At 37.5% G+C, this 22,661-nt stretch overlaps 1 protein-coding gene across 3 annotated transcripts in view; it reads left to right on the top strand.

The window, feature by feature from the left end:
• Window positions 1-21,648, top strand: part of BCHE (butyrylcholinesterase) — a 48,026-nt gene extending 26,378 nt beyond the window's left edge. Inside the window, exons 3-5 of one of the 3 annotated variants that reach the window (XR_012646805.1) lie at window positions 7,812-7,978; window positions 18,527-18,710; window positions 19,309-21,648. Coding sequence is in view for 2 of the 3 variants with exons in the window: in XM_075004107.1 (XP_074860208.1) it covers window positions 7,812-7,978; window positions 18,527-18,651 (292 nt within the window). In the remaining variant the exon portion in view is untranslated. Of the gene's footprint in view, window positions 1-7,811; window positions 7,979-18,526 lie in introns of all 3 variants that reach the window. The other 2 variants (XM_075004107.1, XM_075004108.1) reach the window with 2 other exon arrangements.
• The last annotated feature ends 1,013 nt before the right edge of the window (window positions 21,649-22,661 follow it).

Here is a 22,661-nt window from a genome sequence, read left to right as displayed (position 1 = left end):
CACAGTCACAATTTTTCACCACAACTTGCCCCAGGAATGCAACATATATATATTCTATCAGCCTGTACTTGCTGCTGAACCTAAACACAGCAAACCTTACTACGGGCCCTAGCCACTTTTGTAGTTCTTGCAGGCTTTGCATAATCAACTGTCAGGAATGTTAGAGAGACAGAAGTCATTCTTGCTTCCCATTGCTCTGTTAACACACAGCAGAATAGGACATGATGAACAACAAACAGCCTGGCTTTGAGGATGTCTTCTAAACTAGCAATAAAGAAGAAATTCTCATTCATCTTCTCTCTTAAAGAAAACTGTTTAAAGGTGGAGGTGAAATTGGAACCTAGTCCTAGCATGATCACTATTCTAGCACCATAGAAGCCTTGAACAATTTACTTAACCAGTTACACAGAAATGTGATAGTAACCGATTCAGGCATAAATGCAGAGAGAAAGAATCATGTAGTGTTCCAGCATATAAAAGCACTAAAGAAGAATACTTATTTATTCCGCCCAGATTCTATGTATGAGGGGAGAAGTTTCCCCTTACTCTCTTACTGTGTATCAACCCATGAACAAGTCCAAAAAGCCCTGTGTATACTCTATGAAAATATAATTTACTATGTGCTACTACCAGCACTGAAAGCATTTGTATTAAAGCTTCCATATGAGGAGAAATTAATACAAGTGGCATTTTCTAGCTTGGGAAAGAAGTGACTAAGAGGGGGATATGATAGAGGGCTATAAAGTTAGGACTACTTTGGAGAAAGTAAATAAGGAAATGTCATTTACTCCTGATATCAGATGAATTAGGGCTCTCCAAATTAGTTAAAAGGCAGCAGAATTTTTTTAAAAAAACAAAAGGGAAGTATTTCTTCAATGCAACACACAGTTAACCTCTCCAACTTTTTTGCCCGAGAATGTTATGAAAGACAGGATTCTTACAGGATTTTCAAAAGAACTAGAAAAGTTCATGGAAGATAGGTCCATCAAAGGCTATTAGTCCATATGGGCAGAGGCACAAAATCATGTTCTGAAGGGACCCTAGACTCTGTGGTTGTGGCCACGCTTGGCCAAAACTTCAAAATGGCCATTCAAAAGGGCCCCCATATAGCCAACACTGAGCCACATGTGTTCGAATGCAGCGCTTTCGAAGCACCTCAGCTGGAAGCATCCTAATGCTAATGAGGAGCTGAATATTCAATTCAGCACCTCATTAGTAATCTTCAAAATGGACATTTGCATGGCCATTTCAAAGTTTTAGCCAAGTGTGGCCACAGTTTGTGAGTCTGAAGCCAGGGAATGGGCCAGGGGGAGCCAACAGCCATGCCTGGCCCCACATCAGGGGATGGGCAGGTTCCATGCTCCTGGAAGGGGCAGGCCCTTAGATGGAAAAGATGGGGTTAAGGGCAGCCATCCCTCAGACTCTCTCAGATTATGGTGCTCCCCCAGCACTATCTGGATTATACTGCCTTGGACCCTTGCCTCCCAAGGCAGCCCTAAGAGCACCCCACCAGTACGTTAAAGGGCTCAGGGTCTTTGAACCACTGGGCCCTGGGGCAATTGCCTTCTTTACCTTCACCCAGTATCAGGCCTGAGTATAACTTCTGTCCATTCCCTCTGACTCACATGACATTAGCCAGTGTCAGAAGACAGGATAAGGAGTTAGATGGACTTTGGGTATGACCTTGTTTAGTATGGCAGTTCTTTTTCTTAAACTAAAGGAAAACAGAACACTTCAAGCCACTTTCAGCCATATCGTCCTCTGAAAAACTTGTAAAATTGAACATAGAAAACTATTTGCTAGAGGATTTCAGCATCCAACAGCATATTTGTGTTGGAAATGGTAAAAGGGCAAAGAAAAAAGCCAATTGATGTTCTTTCACTGAAACTAAGTGCAGTAATTTACAGGTCTTGGAGAATTCATTTATTGAATGCTAGTAAAAAAAATTAATGAGTTGTTGCAAAATGATGAACATTCCCTGTTCATCATCTCAGATTAAGCTGGATCTAATTGTGTGTGTGATTGATAAATCATCCATAAAAGTAATGCTGTGCAGATACTAATAAAAAATAATGAATGCTTATATTGTGATCTCAAATAGTAGCAATCACATTATTGAGAAAAATAAGGTAATGAAAATATATTTATTATGATTAATAAGGCTCTGAGAGCAGGGATGCCACAATTTCTTTGTTAAATAAGTTAATTTCATTCTACTAAAGAAGTTTCTAATACTAAAAATGGTCAGGAATTTTTGCCAACACTTTTTCTTTAAAAATGCCGATTCATCAAAACTGAAACTTTTTGCAGAAATATGTGTGTTTTGATTAAACATTTCTTGTGAAATTTTCTCAGATCCAAGTGGAATATCTGGTCAAATCAGACAGAAAGTATTTTTAGAGCTCTCTTTTGGGATATGGAAGATATAGATTTTTCAATATGCATAAATGTATATGCATATTATATGTGAGCATGGAATGTACAGAAATGATCAATGGACAACCCCTTTTAAACAACTCCTGTATAGCTTTTTTAAAAATTCTCTCTTTAAGCCAAATCAGCCAAGTTTCGTAATGCATAAATCATGAGAGGACAAATTTTGTTGCCAGTTATCGGATGTACAATGTCCAAAGTGTCAGATTCTGGTATCGTTTACAATGGTATAATTCTCATCTAGCTCCTGTGCCTTCAGTATAGCTATTCTACAGTTATTATGGTGAGACAGATTAAAATAAAGCCCACAAACTTCACTGGGACCAGGTATAAGTTCAAAGGCAAATATGGCCTGCATGTGTACCTTATACATTAAGCATTGAAATTTGACTTTAATATGATCTAGCTTTGACTGTTGTTTGCAAACATTGTGTGAGATGGATACAACATGTTGAAGAGGTTTTGGTTCTATTTTTGGTTCTGAAGACAATCCTGGCAGGTATACCTGAATTATTTGGCTCCAGTCATGCAACTCGAGATGGAGATTAAATCTAAGGAATGGTTTTGTCTTCGTCAATGTAATGTGGAGGAGACCAGGAAATAAGTTTGGCTGCCTTTTGTTTTTAAAGACTTATCATCATGAAACCTAGGAGTGTCCATGGATAATAGGCTACTGAGCCAAAGTTAGAGGCTGGAGAAGCACTTGGTTATGGTTTAAGGTCTTTTTTGTGGGAAATAAAAGAAGATTTAATGGAAAATAGAATTATAAATGTGTACGGCTGGAGGGACCTCAGGAGAATGGGCTTGTCTACACTACCACCTTCCTTCGAAGGAAGGATGGTAATTAGGGTGTTGGAAGTTTACAAATGAAAAGCTGCCATGCGTAAGCAGTACTTCATTAAGCAAATCCACCCCCGCCCCCTGCCACAGCAACTCCGAAGTTTTAAACTTCGAAGTACTGGCACGCATCTAGCCGCAGCGCACCCGCCGGTACTTCGAAGCGCTGGGGCAACTTTGAAGTACCGGCGGGTGCGCCGCGGCTAGATGCATGCCGGTACTTCGAAGTTTAAAACTTTGGAGTTGCCACCGAGGGGAATTTGCTTAATGAAGTTCTGCCTATGCGCGGCAGCACTTCATTAGTAAACTCCCCACACTTTAATTACCATCCTTCCTTCGAAGGAAGGTGGTTGTGTAGACATAGCCAACATATAGTCAGCCTTCTGTGCTGAGGCAGGACCAAGTATACCATCCCTGACAGCTGTATGTCTAATTTGTTCTTTAAAATCTTTAACGATGAGGATTCCACAACCTCCTCTGGACACCTATTCCAGTGATTAAATATGCTTATAGTTAGAAAGTTGTTCCTATTATCTAATTTAAATCTGCCTTGCTTCAGATTAAGCCCATTACTTGTTTTGCTATTTTGAGTGGGCATGAAAAACAATTGATGACCTTCTCCTGTATAATGCCCCTTCTCATATTTGAGGACTTTTACTAAGTGTCCCCACAGTCTTCTTCTCAAAACTAATATGCCCACTTCTTTTAACCTTTCTTCATATTTCAGGTTTCCAAAACTTTTCTCATTTTTGTTGCTGTCCTCTGGATTTTGTCAGTTGATGCTTAATATGGGTTGAATAGAGTGGTTGAATATCTACCATTTTATATATAATACTCCTATTAATACACCCCAGAATGATTTAGGGTCTTTTGGGTTTTTTGTTTTTGTTTTTGTTTTTTTTTTGCCACTGCCTCACGTTGTTGACTCACATTCAACCTCTGATTCGCTAAACCCCATATCTTTTTTGAATAGTCACTTATTCCCCATTTTGTAGTTGTGCATTTGGTTTTATTCTTCTGTAGCATAGTACTTTGCACGTATTGTGTTTCATTTTGTTGAATTCAGAACAATTTTCCAATCTGTCAAGGTTGCTCTAAATTCTAATTCTATCACCCTAAGAGCTGGCAACCCCTGTCTTCTTGGTGTCATCCACAAATTTCATAAGAATACTTTGTATTCCATTATCCATGTAATTAATGACAATATTTTAAAGTATCAAATCCGAAAATGACTCCTTCAGGACACCAATAGATATAGCCCCCTAGACTGTGTGTATGGTCTTCAAAGTAGTTTTGCATTCACTGTATAATAGTTTAACCTAGACCACACTTCTCTAGTTTTTTCTGACTGTCATCCCAAAATCTTACTAAAATTAAGTTCTGTAGCATTTAAAGTTTCTACCATATCCACAAGATCAGCAGCAATGGCTTAAAAAAAGAAAAGAAAAGAAAAAGGTTAATCTGGAACTATTTGTTGGCTATAATTTATAACCCTCATCTTCCAGGTGGTTGTAATTTTTTGTTTAATTGTTTGTTCTATTATCTTTCAGGTATCAAAATTAGGCTGACTGGTCTTTATAGTTCTGCAGGTACTCTTTGTTCCCCTTTTGCTCCTATATATTAGATGTTGTACCAAATTGTGGTTACTTTCCAAAGTCTGAGGTAGATTTTGGCATTGAAATATTGCCATTTTTAGGGGGATACAATCCAAACATTTTAACCAAAAGGTTAACACTGCATTTCCTAATGTCCACAAAAGAACCTCCTGTGAACAGTTGGGACTTGTCTACACTGCCCCCAACTTTGAAGGGGGGCAAGGTAATCAGGGCCATGGGAGATTACTAATGAAATGCTGCGGTGAATATGCAGCACTTCATTAAGCTAATTTTCTCCCACAGCAACTTCAAAGCATCAAACTTGGAACTGCCAGCATGCATGTAGCCACAGGCACGTCTAAGTGCCCATGCTACTTTGAAGTCCCTTTACTCCTCAAAGCATATGACCAAGGACTCACAAAACAACTGTAAAAGAGGAAGGATTGTTAAGAAGATATGTTTCAGTAAAGATCTAAGTTCTACTTACAAGCACTTGGCCAAGAATCTCCATTCCATGCCCTGAAATATGTGGGAAAATTGTGGTATTTTCTGGGGAAGAGGGATCTGGGTTTTCTAAGGAGCTGGAGTAGACTAGGGAGTGGGAGTTTTGGGGAGATAGTGCAGAGGAGACTTTGTAGCTAGGCAACCATTGAAATTGCAATCAGATTTCCATGGTTACCAATTAACCTTGTACAGAAAATTTTCAGCAGGAACAGGCACTAATAGTTAAATAGGATTCTGCTTCCACGAGGGGGCATAGTTCAGGCGGTGCATGAAACCTTATCTTTGTCATTGCTTGGCACTTTTTGCCCATGTAATCCTAACATTTGTTATGCAATTAATTTTATTAGCTCCAAAAAACACAGAATTTGCCGGATTATATTGACATTTACAATACTCATGGCAACATTATTAGCAAGAACAAATGAAAAATGAGTGCAATGTGATTGCAAACCTAAACAATTGTTACAAATTTTAAAAAAATATAATCTTGTGGTCTCTTTGTATTGCTGTATCTGGGAACTGATTTTAAACTCTGGAAATTTTTGGTAAGAAAGTAGTTACAGAACAGTTCTTGTTAAGATGGTAAGTGTTCTAGCAATGTAGAGATAATGTTATAATCAGCATATTCTTGTATGACATTGTACTATATTAATCTGATCATGTTTTCAATCATTTTTAGTAATGCATATCTGTATTCACAGGCATAAACCTCCTTATTACCTGTAAATTACAATTGGGAATGTCATGATTTATTTTATTGTATAAAAGCTATCAAATGAATACTGACAATGCTATTAGTGCTCTGATTTTGAACTGAAGTACAAGTCAACTCTGTTTCAGTTACTGTTTTCAGAAGCCACAAATAAATGTGCAGTTAAAAGGATTCCATAACTTAATAAGAGCAGAATTAGTGAAGAAGTGAACAAGTTAGGAACATAGAAAATGCCATGCCAGATCAGATTAGTTGAACTTTTAGTCTGATATCCTGCCTCCACAAGTGGCCAGTAACTGGTGTTTTAAAATAAAGCAAAACACTGGAGATAGGCCACAAACTAGACTAATTCACAATGGATAGAGTGATCCTAATATTCTAGAAATATTTACGTAAGTGAGTGTGATTATTACTTATCCTCCAACCATAACCCAGCCCCATCACTTGAAAGTAGATCCCTTCTGAATTCCATATCCTTTGGGATTCTTGCCTCATTTTTGTCCTCTAAAAGAGGCCACTCCTAGCCTGAACAATGTACTCCTCTTATTTACTTCTCCACACTGAATGCCACTTCTCCTCATTCATAGCTATTCAGGAAGATGCAGGTGGTTAGAATTGCCCTTATACCATGAAAAAGATTTTTTCTGAAGTGGAGGCAAAAGACTGTCATGTGCATAATGCATCAGTAGGGCAGGAATGGCTACTGTCCAGTGCTTCGACATTGTACTGACTGCCTGAGGTGAAGAACTGCAGATCCCTTGGCAGCAGGTCCCAGTAAGGAAAACCAAAGTGTTTTCCTACCTTAGACACTGAAGCAGGATGCTTAATTATCTTTTTTCACCCTGTCTGAGCTTCCTTAGCTTTACCTTTTGAAAGTCACAAATCATCCCATCTTTATTTAAATCAGACTCTATTTGTCTGTTTCTACACATGCCACTATCTCTGAAAGTGGCATGCTAATAAACGGCCCGAAATATGCTAATGATGCATGGATGTAAATTTCTGGCACCTCATTAGCATAGGGTCACATGATTTGGAGTCTGGAAGAAGCTCTTCCGGACTCCAAACAGCGAGTAGAGGTGCGGCCCATGGGAGATCTTCCAGAAAGAAGTCTTCCTTCCAGAACACCCTTCTTCTCCAAAATTTTATCTTCTCCTCTTGGACCTCCTGAAGCACTGGACAGTAGCCATTCTTTGGGGCATGCTTTAACCAGGGTATAGACTCCAGTCACTTAATTTACACCTAATATAATTTATTTGTGAGACCTTCCATATTTACCTGAACATTGCAATCCAATGGACTCATCTGTTAGATGTTACCATTCAAATTAGAATATATGTAATACAATTTCCTAAATGTACTGTTTTTGAGTCACCTGTTACAGATTGTATCTTCTCTCAGACCTTCTGCATTAAACATATGCAATTTGTACAGGTTGCTTTTACTAACTTCACTTGTTTCCTTTAGGTTAAGGATTTGAAAAAAAAGAAATCCTAATTGAATATAATTCGTTTTACTTTTGTTAGCTAAATGTCATGATATAAGAAATAAAGTTTTACTATTTTGGGTGGGAATTTTAAATTTCTGTCATGCAAGAAGTTGTAACAGTCATTCCAAAATAACATACTGATTGATGTCTAAAAAAATAACTTGTCAATAATATAATTTTACTGTTGATGCACTCAGGTAATTTCCCATGAGAAATTAAATATTTCTCTTTAATCATTTAGCACTCCAAATGGGACTCAGATTAATGGAACCAGATGGCCAATCTTCACTACCACTGAACAAAAGTACTTAACTTTAAACACTAACACTTCAAAGATATATACAAAATTACGTGCCCAGCAGTGCCGATTCTGGAATGTATTTTTTCCCAAAGTCCTGGAGATGACAGGTAAACTTTTTAGCAAATATGCGCACATAGAGTATGCTATGCAGTACAAGCACACTTTCCTGATAGTAGCCGTGTATTTCAATCTGAATCTCAAAGCTTATATATGAAAAGGTTATTTCAATGTAGTCAAATCCTGCAGTCCTCACTCCACCAAACTCTTATTCAGTTCAGCAGGAGTTTGCCTTGTTACTCTTGAGTATGTTATCCATTCCCAAATGTTTCAGATCTGCAGAGCACAAAAAAGTCTGCTACAGCTTCCAGATGGGGGCTTTTGTTGAAGCTGTAGTGTAGCAGGCTATTAAAGATGGATATACCAAATTCAGTCCTGATGATGACCCTGATGGCCAATATTGGGATCTTGGCTGGGATTAGACCTGCCCAGGGCTGCAGCTGTTTAGGATGCTACCCTTTGTACGCAGTCCACACAGAATGTGAGTTTTCTGCCAGTTGGAACAAGTTGTTTGTTGAGGACCAAGCCATAGAGGCTTGTGATTTATTTCTGGAATTCCAGTGGAGCTCGATCTCTGGTGACAACCATGAGGACAACAATTATACAGTGACAGCACAAAAAGAATGGAGAGACCTCAGGGTTTGGCCAATCCAAAATTTCACTGGATTTCAATGAAATGTAATGTTTGTCAATATCACTTTTTATAACTTTCTTTAACCAGAGATGAATAATGATCACAGGCTTTGGACTACGGTTTCAGTGAAGTTTGGAGTTGTGGATTAGTCAGGAAGACTAAAATCTTGGATATTTATCTAAAACTTTGCCATGCTACTCAAATCCATTCAGACTTCAGTAACTGGACAGGCATCCCTTGAAAACTGATTTTCCCATCAGGGTTCTGGCAGCTTTTGCATTTTTAGTGAGCCTGTGGCCTAGATTAGAGTTGTGTAGATACTTTTCAGGAAAAGCCTTTATAAACAATATTTCTGGAGTTCCAACTCTCTTCTAAGCCTAGAAAAAAAGAAGGGTAAGAAAAGAAAATCGGCGTTTGGAAAAGTTAAGTAATAATTTCACGTCCCTCCATAAGGTTTGGTTTATGGCTGCCTCTCGAGGTGAGTAAATGTTCATGGTAATAAGATTTGGTTTTTGTTTTATTTTTCTTACATGGTTAGTGTGTTCCCATCTTATGCCTTTTTGTCTATTACAGTTCTGATCTTACATCTACTGAAGTTATTATAACTTTTCCCATTTACTTCCAAGGGAGGAGGATCAGATCAATCCTTTCATAATTCGATTGAGATCATATCACTGCAGTTTACTGAGTTTAAAATCAGACTCTAAAGAGAGAGGATAACACCACATGAATGGTCTCAAACAGCCTATTGAAACCAATTGTTTTAATTTATTCTGATCCTTTTTGCTTCTTCTATTATGCATCATTCTCCGAGTACAAGATTCCCATTCATTTCAATAGAAGCAGCTTGGGCTCATCAGTATATTATAGTGTAGGTGATTCTCAATAGCTCTCAGCATCAGACCTCATTTTATTAAATAAAACAAAAAAAAAAGGAATCAGCATTTTTAACCAATTCAATGTATTACTTGCTGTTTGGATGCCACTTTCCTGTGCCTCTTCTCACAACACCCTGCCATTTGGTGGCTGCGTGGGAGATTTCACAAAATAGCAAGTATATTTTTTGTGTGTGAAGTTGGGTCATTTTCAGGAGAGAAGTGGGTATTTCAGACTTACACACAGTTGATTTAATCTGCTTTTTGATTATCAGGCATTACTCATAAAAATGATAATTGCATACTCCATCTGTTTGGTTAATGTTATTGATATACAAATGTACGATGTATACCAAATGTTCTGTGACACGATTTATGTCAATACACATGCTCAGCATCTCTTGGCAGACCAGTAGAGACTTGGGCAGGTAAGGATTATAATTCACCTTTTGCAATCTGCCTACAGACATGAAAGGATGTTACTTGAAGTACCTTATATCATTTTTTTTAATCCCTAATTTCATACATACGTTTAAAATATTTTGAAAAAATTTAATAACATATTCATAACCAAAGTAAGTGGAGGGGACAGAATATTGTTACTGAGTGTCTGTTGTTTTGGCACCACCATTCTTTTGAACAGAAACATTAGACCTTTGTGTATTTATATTTCTTACACAACTTCTTCCAGCTGTGAGAAAGAAATCATTTTAATTTTCTCTGATAAACTTCCTAGGATTCACTTCCATTGCCATGATTCCTCTCAATGAAACACTGAGTTCAAAAATATTATTTTCCTGAAGGACTCAATGTACTTTACGTACCATACACACAGCCACAGATGACCCTGGACTTGTGTGGTGTGTACTCTTGATCCTGAAAAAGACAGAAATCTTTCAAGCCAGGTTGCAGTCCTGACAGTACTCAAATTTCTTTGACCTTCAAAAAACTCAGGACACTCAATATCATGGCAGGAACAAACTTAAATATTCAATATTGAAAACAACCACCTTGCAAGTCCCAGTTGCTTAAATGTACATGAACAAAGCACAGCAATTTAGGACAGAAAGTGAAGAAAAATATGATAGCCAGTGCAAAGTTCTGTTGGAATTTAGGTAGACAGAAGCATAATGATTCCAACTGGAATTTGAACAGGACACCAAAATTGACATGTCTGTTCTTGCAAAAAGTGCAGTTGAATTTTTTTAATTACCTCAAGTGGTCAGAGGCTCAGTTTTATGTCTTATCTGAGAAATGGCATCTCCATAGAGTGTACTCCTTCACTATGCTGGGGAATCAGCTTGGTACTGTGCCACCTACTAACTCATCTTCCTCTACTAGCCAACTTCTGACTTTGAGATTTTCTATCTACATATTGACCAGCCCCAAGGCTGCACAGTATGTAAGCAAAGTTGATTCTGGGTAAGACTGTTACCTAAAGCAGTAACATGCAAGAACAGCAAAACATTTAGTGGCTCCAGGCTGTAATGGTGAATCTTTTCCAATTTCCTATGGAAGCAAAATGCCTGGAGCTGGCAAAGTTTACATCATAGTTGCGGATTCAAAAAGCTAATAAGAGAGAAACTAATCTGACACATCTGGCGTCAGAAATGGAAATGCCAGTCTCTGAATATTTCTGGAGCATTTAGTGTTCATACAGTTTTGGAGCTTTCCTAGTGTCTTTACATTGGTGTGGTCTACCCACTATCATTGAGGGCCTTAGTTGCAATATATTTTTTTGTTCTGACAGTACGCCTAGCGTAGCAAACTGGTCCCTGGACTTGGCTGCTGTGGGCTCTTGATCCTGACAAATACAGAACTCTTGCAAGTCAGGTTGCAGTCCTGAGAATGCTCAATTTTCTTTGACTTTCTGAAAAACTCAGTATCCTGGTGGCCACAGACTTAAAGATTCAACATGCACAAAGGCAAAAAAGGTACTAGCACTGGCACACTTCACAGAAATCCTCTTGATGCCAGAGTTTAAAAGGTTTTTCAGATTTAAGAGATGGAAGACACTAGTCTTTAATGGTAAGGAAGAGGAACTAGAATAATAATTAATTTGCTCCAATTTTAACAGATATTAATGATCAAAACATTATGTATCAAAATGAATATTCCTTTGAATAGTTCAAAAACCAGTAATGTATCCAGAGCCCGAACTGCTGCTATGTCTGGCTCTCACTGAGCTGGCTAACGACTTTACTTCCTCTCAACATATATGTAATTATATATAAATTATAGTAAAAAATTGTAATTATATATCATGTATGAAGAAACAAAAACTTCAAAATAATCCTATCAGTCAATTTTGTGGATGATCTAAATGTCCTAAGAAAACTAAGAAGAAAGCTTGAACACCTTTTATGCACAAAAATGGAATCCGAAAGCATTGCAAAATAGACAAGTACTCTGTTGTGTGCAGAACATTAAAATGCAGAAAGTTCAATATCTGAACCAGTTTCCATATTCCTTTTGGTTAAATTCAGCAACCATTACTCATGTGGAGTAACCTCACTGATGCCAGAGGGACTAGTCTCAGAGTAAGGGGCTACTTAATACAAGACTGAAAGGATATGGTCCATAATGGTCAATGGCTAGAAAGGGATGTAAAACTTATTACAATATTGTACCATCCAAATACTTCCACTGATTGTTGGAAGAAAAAAAAGAAATATGGTGATTTCCTTAAAAACAAACAGGCAGAACCCCCCCCCCCCACACACACACAGTTTTGTTGATTAAAGCTAATGCATGACTAAAGAATATCCATGAAAGATGTCAAAATATACATAACCCTGCAGATCCTGGCACCTAGACTGTTCTTAAAATTTATCAGATCTAAGAGTCAGGAAGATATTTGCAGGTACAGCATGTAGTAGCAGCTGGGTAGAAAGAAATCATTATTCCTGACTTATTTTTCTTAGTAAATTATACTATATTATAAGTGTTATAAGACCTCTCTCCAGCTTGTAGTGTTCTTAACACAAAAATACATTCACAACTGGTGCCCTTGTGGCAGATTTAACAGAAGGGAGAAATAAGGGCATTGAGCCAAATTTACTTCTGATGTACCTCCATTGAAATTAATACTATAACATCACAAAGGCAATTTGGGGTGGGATGTACTGCCAACAGTTTCATCTGTGGGTATATCAAACATTTTGGCTGTGTCTAGACTAGCTCCCAACTTCGAAGGGGGCATGTTAATTAGGGTGTTGGGAGATTACTAATAAAGTGCTGTGGCGCATAAGCAGCACTTCATTAGTCAAAATCTCCCCCATGGCAACTTTGAAGTGTGAAACTTCGAAGTTCCAGCTTGTGTGTTTTGAGAAATAAAGGGACTTTGACGTAGCGTGAGCACTTCAAAATACCTGTATCTGACCCGTGGCTACACAGCAAACCAGCACTTCAATGTTTCACACTTTGAAGTTGCCGCAGGGGAGATTTTGACCAATTAAGTGCTACATATGCACCACAGCACTTTATCAGTAATCTCCCGACACCCTAATTACCATGCCCCCTTCAAAGTTCAGGGCTAGTCTAGGCACAGTCTTCAGCTGTTTCTACACAGGCCACTTGCATACTAATACATGGAGCGAAATATGCTAATGAGGCGCACAAGCAAATTCCCCATGCCTTATTAGCATAACATCACGTGATTTGGAGTCCAGAAGACCATTCTTCTGGATTCCAAAATGCCGTGTAGAAGTGTGGCCCCAGTGGGGCTTCCAGAAGGAAGTTCTCCTTCCAGAGGCCCCTTCTTCCCAAAAATTTTTGGGAAGAAGTGGCCTCCGGGAGAAGGACTTCCTTCCAAAAGTTCCCGCGGGGGCTGCGCTTCTACACAGCATTTTGGAGTCCGGAAGAATGGTCTTCTGGACTCCAAATCACATGACGTTATGCTAATGAGGCACAGGGAATTTGCATCCATGCTTCATTAGCATCTTTCGCTCCATGTATTAGCATACCACTTCTGAAGGCAGTGGCCTGTGTAGAAACGGCCTTTGAGAGTCAATGCTTTCATTAGGTTTTGGATCAGGCCTTTAATGCTCATGAAAGGGCCCAGTTTGACAAACCAAGAATCCAATGTTGTTAATTATTGCTCAGTATTATTATTTATTATCATTATTTTTATAATTTATCATCTTTATGTACAATCATGTCCTCAAACTCATTTTGGGGTAAGCAACTTCCGAGTTTTGTAAATATAAAGAGATGTGGCCATAAAAAAGGTGCTTAAACTGCATCTATTAAAATGTATTAGTTATTTCAATGGTCAACTTTTCTTGTGTGCTATTGAAATCAGATAAACTTATGCTCTGAATTGTAATTATTGGTCAAAATGAATTTTCTAATCTCTTTTTGCCTTCTTTCTGCCAGCCCATCTAAAGTCATAGGTGGTTGCTTCAAAGAGATTGATGATGTTGGCGATGATGGGATGCTTTGATTTGTGACTTCAATTTTGATCTTATTGCTGAAAAAGAGCAAACAAATGGGAACCCAAGCCCTTATCTCAGGGCTTTAGTGTCTCCCTTTCTCTTTTAGATTCATCGTGGTGGCTGGTTTGAGTTTCTCATTGTCCAATTTCTGTAGTTCACTTGCTGCTTCTAATGTCCATAAGGAAGCACTGAGACATTTCATAATGTATGACCCAGATCAATTATTTCTGATGAGAGAAGTATGGACAGGAGATGTATTCAAGTTTATAAAAGGTTTGGGTATGAATATTTTCCAGTCATTCAGAAATATCTAAGCCTCTGTGTCTGAACTATTCATGAAGAAAAGTAATAGTTGCCTGAATCAATAATAGGGCAACATTGCATGGATAAATGAGACTAGATACCCATAATCAAGTCTATGAAATTCAATAAGATCTAGGCATTTTTTCTCAAAATAATACTAGTAATGGTCCAAATGCAAAACTACCCATCCATTTGACATAGTTGCAAATAATTTGTCTTTATCTGAGAATCTGATTTCTGATTTAAAGTGAAAAAAATATGAAGAGAGCAGCAATTATAGTCAGAAAAGTGACTGTAAAAGTAGAAAGCCAGTATTTTGCATATCCAATCCTTATATTCATATAGTTTATTGACCAGAAAAAGGTTTTTAATGTTATCAACATTCGGAAAAGCACAAGCTTTTGAGTTTTTGATAGTAAGAAAGCTGTCCAGAAGAAAATAAGAAATTACCTGAACTTTCTCCCAAAACTCAAATCCAGTCAAGCCCTAACTATTTTGTAGGTTTGAAAACAAAAAGGTTGGTTCATCTGTTTTTTATATTTTTTGCACAGCTTCATTCTTCTTGTCTTCACTTTATTACAGAAGCAAAAGTACCAAATTACTTCTGATAGAACTGAAATTTTTTAATCTTATTTGAAAGTTTCTTATCAAAATTCAGCTGACCTGCAAAAGAACTTTATCCATTTGATAAAGAATGTCTAGATCATTGGTCCAGCTAGTCCAGTAACCAGTCTTCTGAGTAGCTAGTGTCACACGCTTCAGAGAGAATGAACACAGGGGGGCAATTATCAAGTGATCGTTCCACTGTCATCCAGCTGCCAGCTGTTAAATATTATGGGACACATGGAGCATGGGATTGTTCCCCTGAACATCGTGTCTAATAGCCACTCATGGACTTGTCTTCCATGAACATATTTAATTTTTTTTCAACCCATTTATACTTTTGGCCTTAATAACATCCTTTTGCAGAGCATTTTTGTTGCCTTCTGTGCATGTTTGCCATTCTAATATTTCTTTTTTCTTTTTTCTTTTAAGATGAAGCGGCTAAAACTGCACTTGGTATTCAAGCTATAAGCATAACATGGATTTATATAGTAGCATAATGCCATTTTCAGTCTTATTATATATCCCTTTCCTAGTTGCTAACATTCTATTAGCTTTTTTGATTGCCATGGTACATTAAGCAGATGTTTTCAGAGAATTATCCACAACTTCAAGATTGCTTTAATGGATAGCAAGAGCTAATTTAGATCCTATCATTTGGTATGTATAGCTGGGATCATATTTTCCAAGGTTTATCTTTTGCACTTCTCAATGTTGAATTTCATTGACCACATTGTTGCCCAATTACCCAGTTTTGTAACTCTTAAGAATATAAGACTGGCCATTCTGGATCAAACCAAAGATCCATCTAGATCACTATCCTGTCTTCTGACAATGGACAGTGCCAGGCGCTCCACAGGGAAAGAACAGAACAGGTGATCATCAAGTGATCCATTACCTGTTGCCCATGCTGAGCTATGACAAACAAATGGTAGGGTCACCATCCCTCCTCATCTAGCTAATAGCCATTGATAGACCTATCCTCCATGAATTTATTTAATTCTCTTTTTGAACCCTGTTAGAACCCTCTTGGTCTTCACAACTTCCTCTGGCAAAGAATTACACAGGTTGACTGTGCATTGTATGAAGAAATATTTCCTTTTCTTTGTTTTAAATTTGCTTCCTATTGATTTCATTTGGTGACCTAGTTCTTGTTTTATGAGAAGTGTAAATAGCACATGCTTATTTACTTTCTCTAAACCAGTCATGATTTTATAGACCTCTGTCATATTCCACCATAGTCATTTCTTTTCCAAGCTACAGAGAAGTAGCCATGTTAGTCTGTATCTTCACAAAACAAAAAGTAATCATGTAGAACTTGACTAACCAAATGATTTATTAGGTGATGAACTTCTGTGGGACAGATCCACTTCTTCAGATTTGGAAATTTGTTAAAAGTAAACTACACAATCATAATCTCAATTCTACCAGTTTATTTTTAACAGAATTTCCAGACCTGAAGAAGTGGGTCTGTCCCATGAAAGCCCATCACCTAATAAATGATTTAGTTACAGTGCTACCAGACTGCTTTTTTTTTGTTTTCCATGCCAAGAAGTCCCAACCTTTCACAGTCAGTTTTGGATTTAAGTATCTTTAGCAATTTATTATTGGCTGCAAACTTGACTACTTCACAGTTTACCCCTTCTCCAGATAATTTATTAATATATGTTGAACAACACCAATCCCAGCACAGGTCTTTGGGGGACGCTTGCTATATACTCTTTCCATTGTGAAAACAGGCCAATTAGTCCTATCCTCTGCTTCCTGTCTTTTAGCTAGTTAAAAATCTATGTAGGGCCCTTTTCCTTTTATCATAACATTGTTTCCATTGATTAAAGGTCTTTGATGTAAGACCATGCTGAATATTTTATTAAATTTCAGATATGCCATATCAACTTGCAAGGCTCTTGCTTGTCCATATGCTTGTAGAGACCTTCAGATAATTCCTATGGACTGGTGAGGCATAACTGCCATGTTGACTCTTCTCTTTCATTATTGTCTATGTGTCTGCTATAGCTTCTATCAATTTGCTTATTACTGCAGACAGACTTACCAACCTGTAATTGTTAATATCATCTTTAGAGCCTTTTTTATACACTGACATTACATTAATTATCCTCCAGTCATCTGGTACAGAGTCTGATGTAAGATATAGGTAATAGACACCAATTAGTAGGTCTACAGTCAAATATTTGTGTTTCTTCAGAATTTTGGGATGAATATCCTCCAGTCCTTATGAATTTTTACTCTTTAATTTATCAGGTTATTCTAGTACTTCCTCTACTGATATCATGGACAAGTCCTTAGATTTGTTACATAAAAAAAGTCTGAGGTGCAAAGATACCACTTAGCTTGTCTGCAAGTCTCAACTTGAATGGAGATGTGATTTCACTACATTTCTTTATAAGCTATTGTACTGCACTGTCTTGAATCTGTTGATGGTAGCGTGTCCTTAGTAGGAACTGTGGTCAGTGTAAACATGACACCAGTTAACCCCAACCTTACAGATGCCACAAGGTGCATTTTTCTCAGAGGCCAGAGCTCTTTGGTCAAGGCCTCCTGGTTGTTTTATCCCTTCTCCTGGTCTCAAGTGAATCAACAAAACAGCCTGCAGACAGAAAATGTGGGCAAACAAAAGAAAAGAAAGAAAAATTTCTTAAGCTATGTCTACACCTGCATTCTTCTTTTCAAAAGAGGAATGCAAATGAGGGAAATTGAAAATGCAAATGAGACACTGATTTACATATCTTGTGTTTCATTTGCATATTCTATTTTCAGAAGAGATTATTTTGAAAGAAAGAAAGCCATGTGGACTGGGCTCTTTCAAAAATAAATCTAATCTTCAAAAGGAGATTATGCAAATGAAGCCCAAGATAGATAAATCAGTGCCTCATCGCATTTTCAGTTTCCCTCATTTGCATTCCTCTTTCAAAAGAGGAATGCAAGTGTGGACAAAGCCCTAGCGGTTCCCTCCAAGACATGAGCTTTTTGTTCCTTCAAAGGGACCTGACAGTATCACTGTCCAATTCAGATTTCACTCGGCTCCGGTACAAGATTCAGTCCCTCTATCCTCCTTTTAGGTCAGACCATATGCACACTTTTTCTGTGAGAGCTGGAGTACTTCATGTTGTCATTTCTCCTTGAACTGGAGAAATTCCACAGTCTGTTTCCTTCCCAATGCAGCTCCTGCTAAGTGGAGTTCCTCCCTTTGCCTCAGGTCCTGGAATGATTCACAGGTGAAGAGGGGCACTGCCACTCCAACCCAAAGCAGTTCCTTAACCCCTTCCGTACCACTATGGGGTTTATATATCTCATCACAAGAGGGGTGTACAGCAGAGTAGCAGTACAATCTGTATTGGGGCATTTGGGCTGTACTATCAACTGTATTAAATAATTCCATTTCAATTAAAATAAAACCAGAGATAGCTTTTAAAAGCTGAGATGACAACATACTTTTACTTTAAAAATTATATACAATTGAAAAGAGCAAGTCTGTCTTTATAAATGTATAATACCTAAGATTGTGCCAGTATGATGGATCTTCATTTTAACTCACTACTTCCTGATGAGGTGCTAAAATGTGAGCCACTAAATTTCTAATCATTGGGGTAGTGAGAGGAAGGGAGGAGGGACTGTTGTGTAGTGTCTTTAGAGAATATGTCATTGGTAATCAAAATTAGTTTTCAATTCATTTACAACAAGATTTAGATTAATTTAGATTAATACAGCCTATTTTGTGCTTTGCAGGAAATATTGATGAAGCGGAACGAGAATGGAAAGCAGGATTCCATCGCTGGAACAATTACATGATGGACTGGAAAAATCAATTTAATGATTACACTAGCAAGAAAGAAAGCTGTGCAGGTCTCTAATTAATAGGTTTACCCTTTCTAGAATGTCCATATTACCATTGATCAAGGCAAACGTACAGGTAGCTATATAACATGTTTAACAATAAAGCATATTACGTAAATTAAACAAAATGCCATTCATATAATAATGATTCCCAAGACCCCTTAGTTCATATTCAAATTGTATACCAATAAACAATATAAGGGCTCATACTCTTGGAAATGCCAGAGTATGTTGAATAGGACTATAGAGATTAAAGTATGAAGATTAAAGATGTACATATTATCATGAACACTAGTGACCTAAAGTCTCACTTGAACAAAACTTTGTAATCTTTTCCAGCAAATGTTATTTTTTTTTAAAAAATAGAAATAACAGTATTTTATAATATTGTCTGGGAAGCATAACTGATGTAGATCTTTAGCTGCAGTGTCACAGCACTAAAAACCTTGCTTCAGTTGTAATTTAGTTGACATAAACAGATTATATCTCTTCTGGACACAACACGTTAACCAATTGTTAAATCAAAGGTGTTTATTATTAAACCTGAATGATTATTATATAATTATTATAATTATTATAATAATAATTATTAAACCTGAATAATTGCTTTTTAAGGCCTATTCTCTGGGAGTTACCATAAAGACATGTAATAATACATTAATATTCCCGACTAGGAGCCAAAGAGAAAAAGAATCCACTGCAAAGTCAGGGTGAGTAGCACCCCTGCTGTCCATGATGCCGCTCATCAGACTGGAAAGACCCAAAGCAATGGACCCACAGCCAGTGCCAATCTTTTCTGGTTCCCATTTTACCCTGGGGAAGACTTCCCTGTGAAGGTGGGTTCTGGATGGGTGATGCATTACCCACTGAGTATCCCCACCCTGAAATAATTCTGTCCCTCTCCACCCAGTGGATTCAGCCCACATTCAGTGCATGAGGAGCTGTCTGTGCATTGAAGGAGGGATTCAGAATTGTGGCTAGATTTAACATAGTGTCAGTTTCATTAGTTTACCAGAGACCAGAAATGTAACCTCAGTTTTCCAAGTTAAAACATTTACAAATTGTAGAACATGAGCTTTTTTTCTGTGCTGCATAGTCCTTATTCATGCAAGTACCTAAGTAAAGTCCTTAGTAGCTGAAGGAGATCTGTATTTTGCAGGGCATGTAGGTTTGTAGGATGAAGCCCTAAGGTTGGTTCATACAAAATTCCCACTACTGAACTGTTTTCTGTAAACTGTCTAACTGAATCTCTTTTGTGGCTTCAAAACAAAAAATTGGATAACTGTTTCTGCTTTAATCTGTATTTCTTGGTTCCAGCCTGAATGGAAAGCAAAAAAGCTTCAACAACACAGAGACATGATACCTGGAAGGAAATATCATTCTGAATTCTTTTCAGACATTAGTCTCTGATGGAAATCAGCATTCATTTTGGCAGTTTGGAAAGAGCTGTATAACTCTGAGACAATGGAGAAACAGGTGAAAATAAAAATATAAATGCCAAGAAATAAGTCTGACAACTTCCTTTGCAACAAGCACTTTACCTTATAAAATATGTTGACTTTTTTAATTAGAGAATAGGAGGGTTTTTTTAAAGTTCTTGGAAGTCAGTACCAGAACTTTTGGCACAATTTCTCGGAAGACCAGCATCCTGGATTGCAACCTACAGAATCAATCCCCACCTATTTTTGGAGCACAGAATTACCATAGACAGAGGAAGGAATGCAAATGTTTAACTTGGACTTGGTCTACACTAAAAAATTAGGTCAGCTTAGCTATTGCACTCAAATCTTTAAAATATCCGCTCTCATGAGTGGTGTAGCTAAACAATCCTAATTGCTTATGTAGACAGTGCTGGATGGTGGGTGAACTGAAGAAGTCTTCTGTCAACTTAGTTATCACATCTTGGGAGTGGAGTACTTACACCAGTGGGAAAACCCTTCCCATTAGTATAAGAACACAACAGTAAAAATTTAAAAATTTTGGGAAGAAGGGGCCTCGGGAAGAAGGACTTCCTTCTGGAAGACCTCCCCCTGGGGGCCGCGCTTATAAATGGCATTTTGGAGTCCGGAAGAACAGTCTTCCGGACTCCAAATCAAGTGACCTTATGCTAATGAGGCACAGGGAATTTGCATCTGCATCTCATTAGCATATTTCAGGCTGTGTATTAGCATGCCACTTTCAAAGAAAGTGGCCTGTGTAGAAATGGCCTTTGTGTGTAGGTGCTCCCTGAGTTATGTTGACAGAAGGCCCCTTCTGTCGACAAAACTCTCGAGTGTAGACACAGCATTTGCGTATGTAATGTCTACACTGAAGAAATACAGAAGTGCAGCTGTAGATGAGACCTAGATTTTGCAAAAACTTTGTCTATAATGTATCGCATGTATAGTATACAATCATTTATGGCACTGTATAAATTTCTATTGTTATTGATAATAATATAACTTGGAGGACTGAGGTGATCTAAAGAGTAGTAGTAGTAGCAGGCCTGTTCCACTCTACAGAGTATTGAATGTTTACCACCTACTATCTGCTTAACCCCTGATATTCAGCCCATTGGGGAAAAAATTACTGAAAGATGATGAATCCTGCACATCACCCAGCTGGTTCAGAAGGCAATCCTTTTTATTGACTTATAATAGGTATGAATTTCAAAAGGGCTCAGTGGGGAATTAATGTTGTCAAAATGTCAATAGTGAATGTCAAAGGTAGCAAAGTTAGATCAACCCTGTGTTCTTCTGAAAGTCACAGCAAGATTTCAAGCCATTTCAATTTGTTTCTGAAAATGAGACAAGTAATAATGCACTCAAAATCACAGCTTTTGAAAAAAATTAAGCATTTAAAAGATCTGTTGTATTTTTCTTCTTCTGTTTATTCAGCATGTGGCTGGATCAATGTAACTGAAGAATAAAATTCTATCTAAAACTTGTGGCTGGACATCATAAAATGAAACCCTACGATAGGGTTGAAGGGAAGGAAGGGAAGAAAAACTGAATAAAATGAAATTTAAACACTCATTTGCCATGTCAGCTTGCTGACTTTGTTGGTATCAATGTATTGTGTGCTTTCATTTTTGTGGCCCTAGAAAAGGATTGTGTAAAATACCATTACCACATCATTCCATGCTGTGCTGATTTCATTTAGTCATATGTCTCTATTCTACACTTATGCAAATACAATAAAACCTGTCATAAGTGACTAATGAAGGGAACAGCAAAAAATCAGTCACCCATTGTAGGTGGTAAATGTCGAACAGAATTGTGCTAGAAATTGCAAAAAGGATACTTTAAAGTAGCTGTTTAAGACAGTCAATGACTGTTGGACAGATATCTTAATACAGATTTCATTGTACGTATACGCACTCTTGTTAATGATATTTTTATGGCTCGAAAGGGGCTAGCAACGAGGGACCAAAGGGGAAGATGTCCTGTTACTCTACTCCACATCCTCTTATTCTGACCACGTATCTGAGTAGGTTTTAGTTTCTGGGGAAAAAAAAAAGTGCAATTAATAATGATGACATTTTAAATTATGCCACTAGGCTAAAAGTTACCATCACACTCATTTGAGTATGGTCCATTGGCATCTCGCATAGAGAAACTGGGTTATTCTCAATATGCCTAGGTACCAGAGTGATGTTGCTCTATAAACACATGAACAGAATTTGGTTTGTTGATTTTTCCTCTCCACAGAGTTAGTAAAACAACACTGTGGTTTATTGATATTTGGAAAATGAAACTTAAACGAAAGCTATGAAGATATTGGTTGAGCAATCAAAAATTGCCTTTACGTTATATCACGTACGTAGTCAATATGAATTCCATGCTATTAGGCTTCTGTACCAGTCCTATGATCTAGGATATAGTAAACGTACAGTCTATTTCACTTCATCATACTGTTGTTATTTTTAATTTATCAAACATTTTGGCATCTGAACCCTATAGTGTAACATAACATGAAAGCACTGTAACCCACTGCTGTAGACAGATAACATACAGCTTCATCTAAAACTAATACTAATAAAACTAAA

Source organism: Carettochelys insculpta, chromosome 10, assembly GCF_033958435.1.
Source record: "Carettochelys insculpta isolate YL-2023 chromosome 10, ASM3395843v1, whole genome shotgun sequence".
In the NCBI taxonomy this organism is placed as follows: domain Eukaryota; kingdom Metazoa; phylum Chordata; order Testudines; family Carettochelyidae; genus Carettochelys; species Carettochelys insculpta.
The sequence above is the reverse complement of the archived record's forward strand: the minus strand, read 5'-3'. Positions and strand labels throughout refer to the sequence as shown.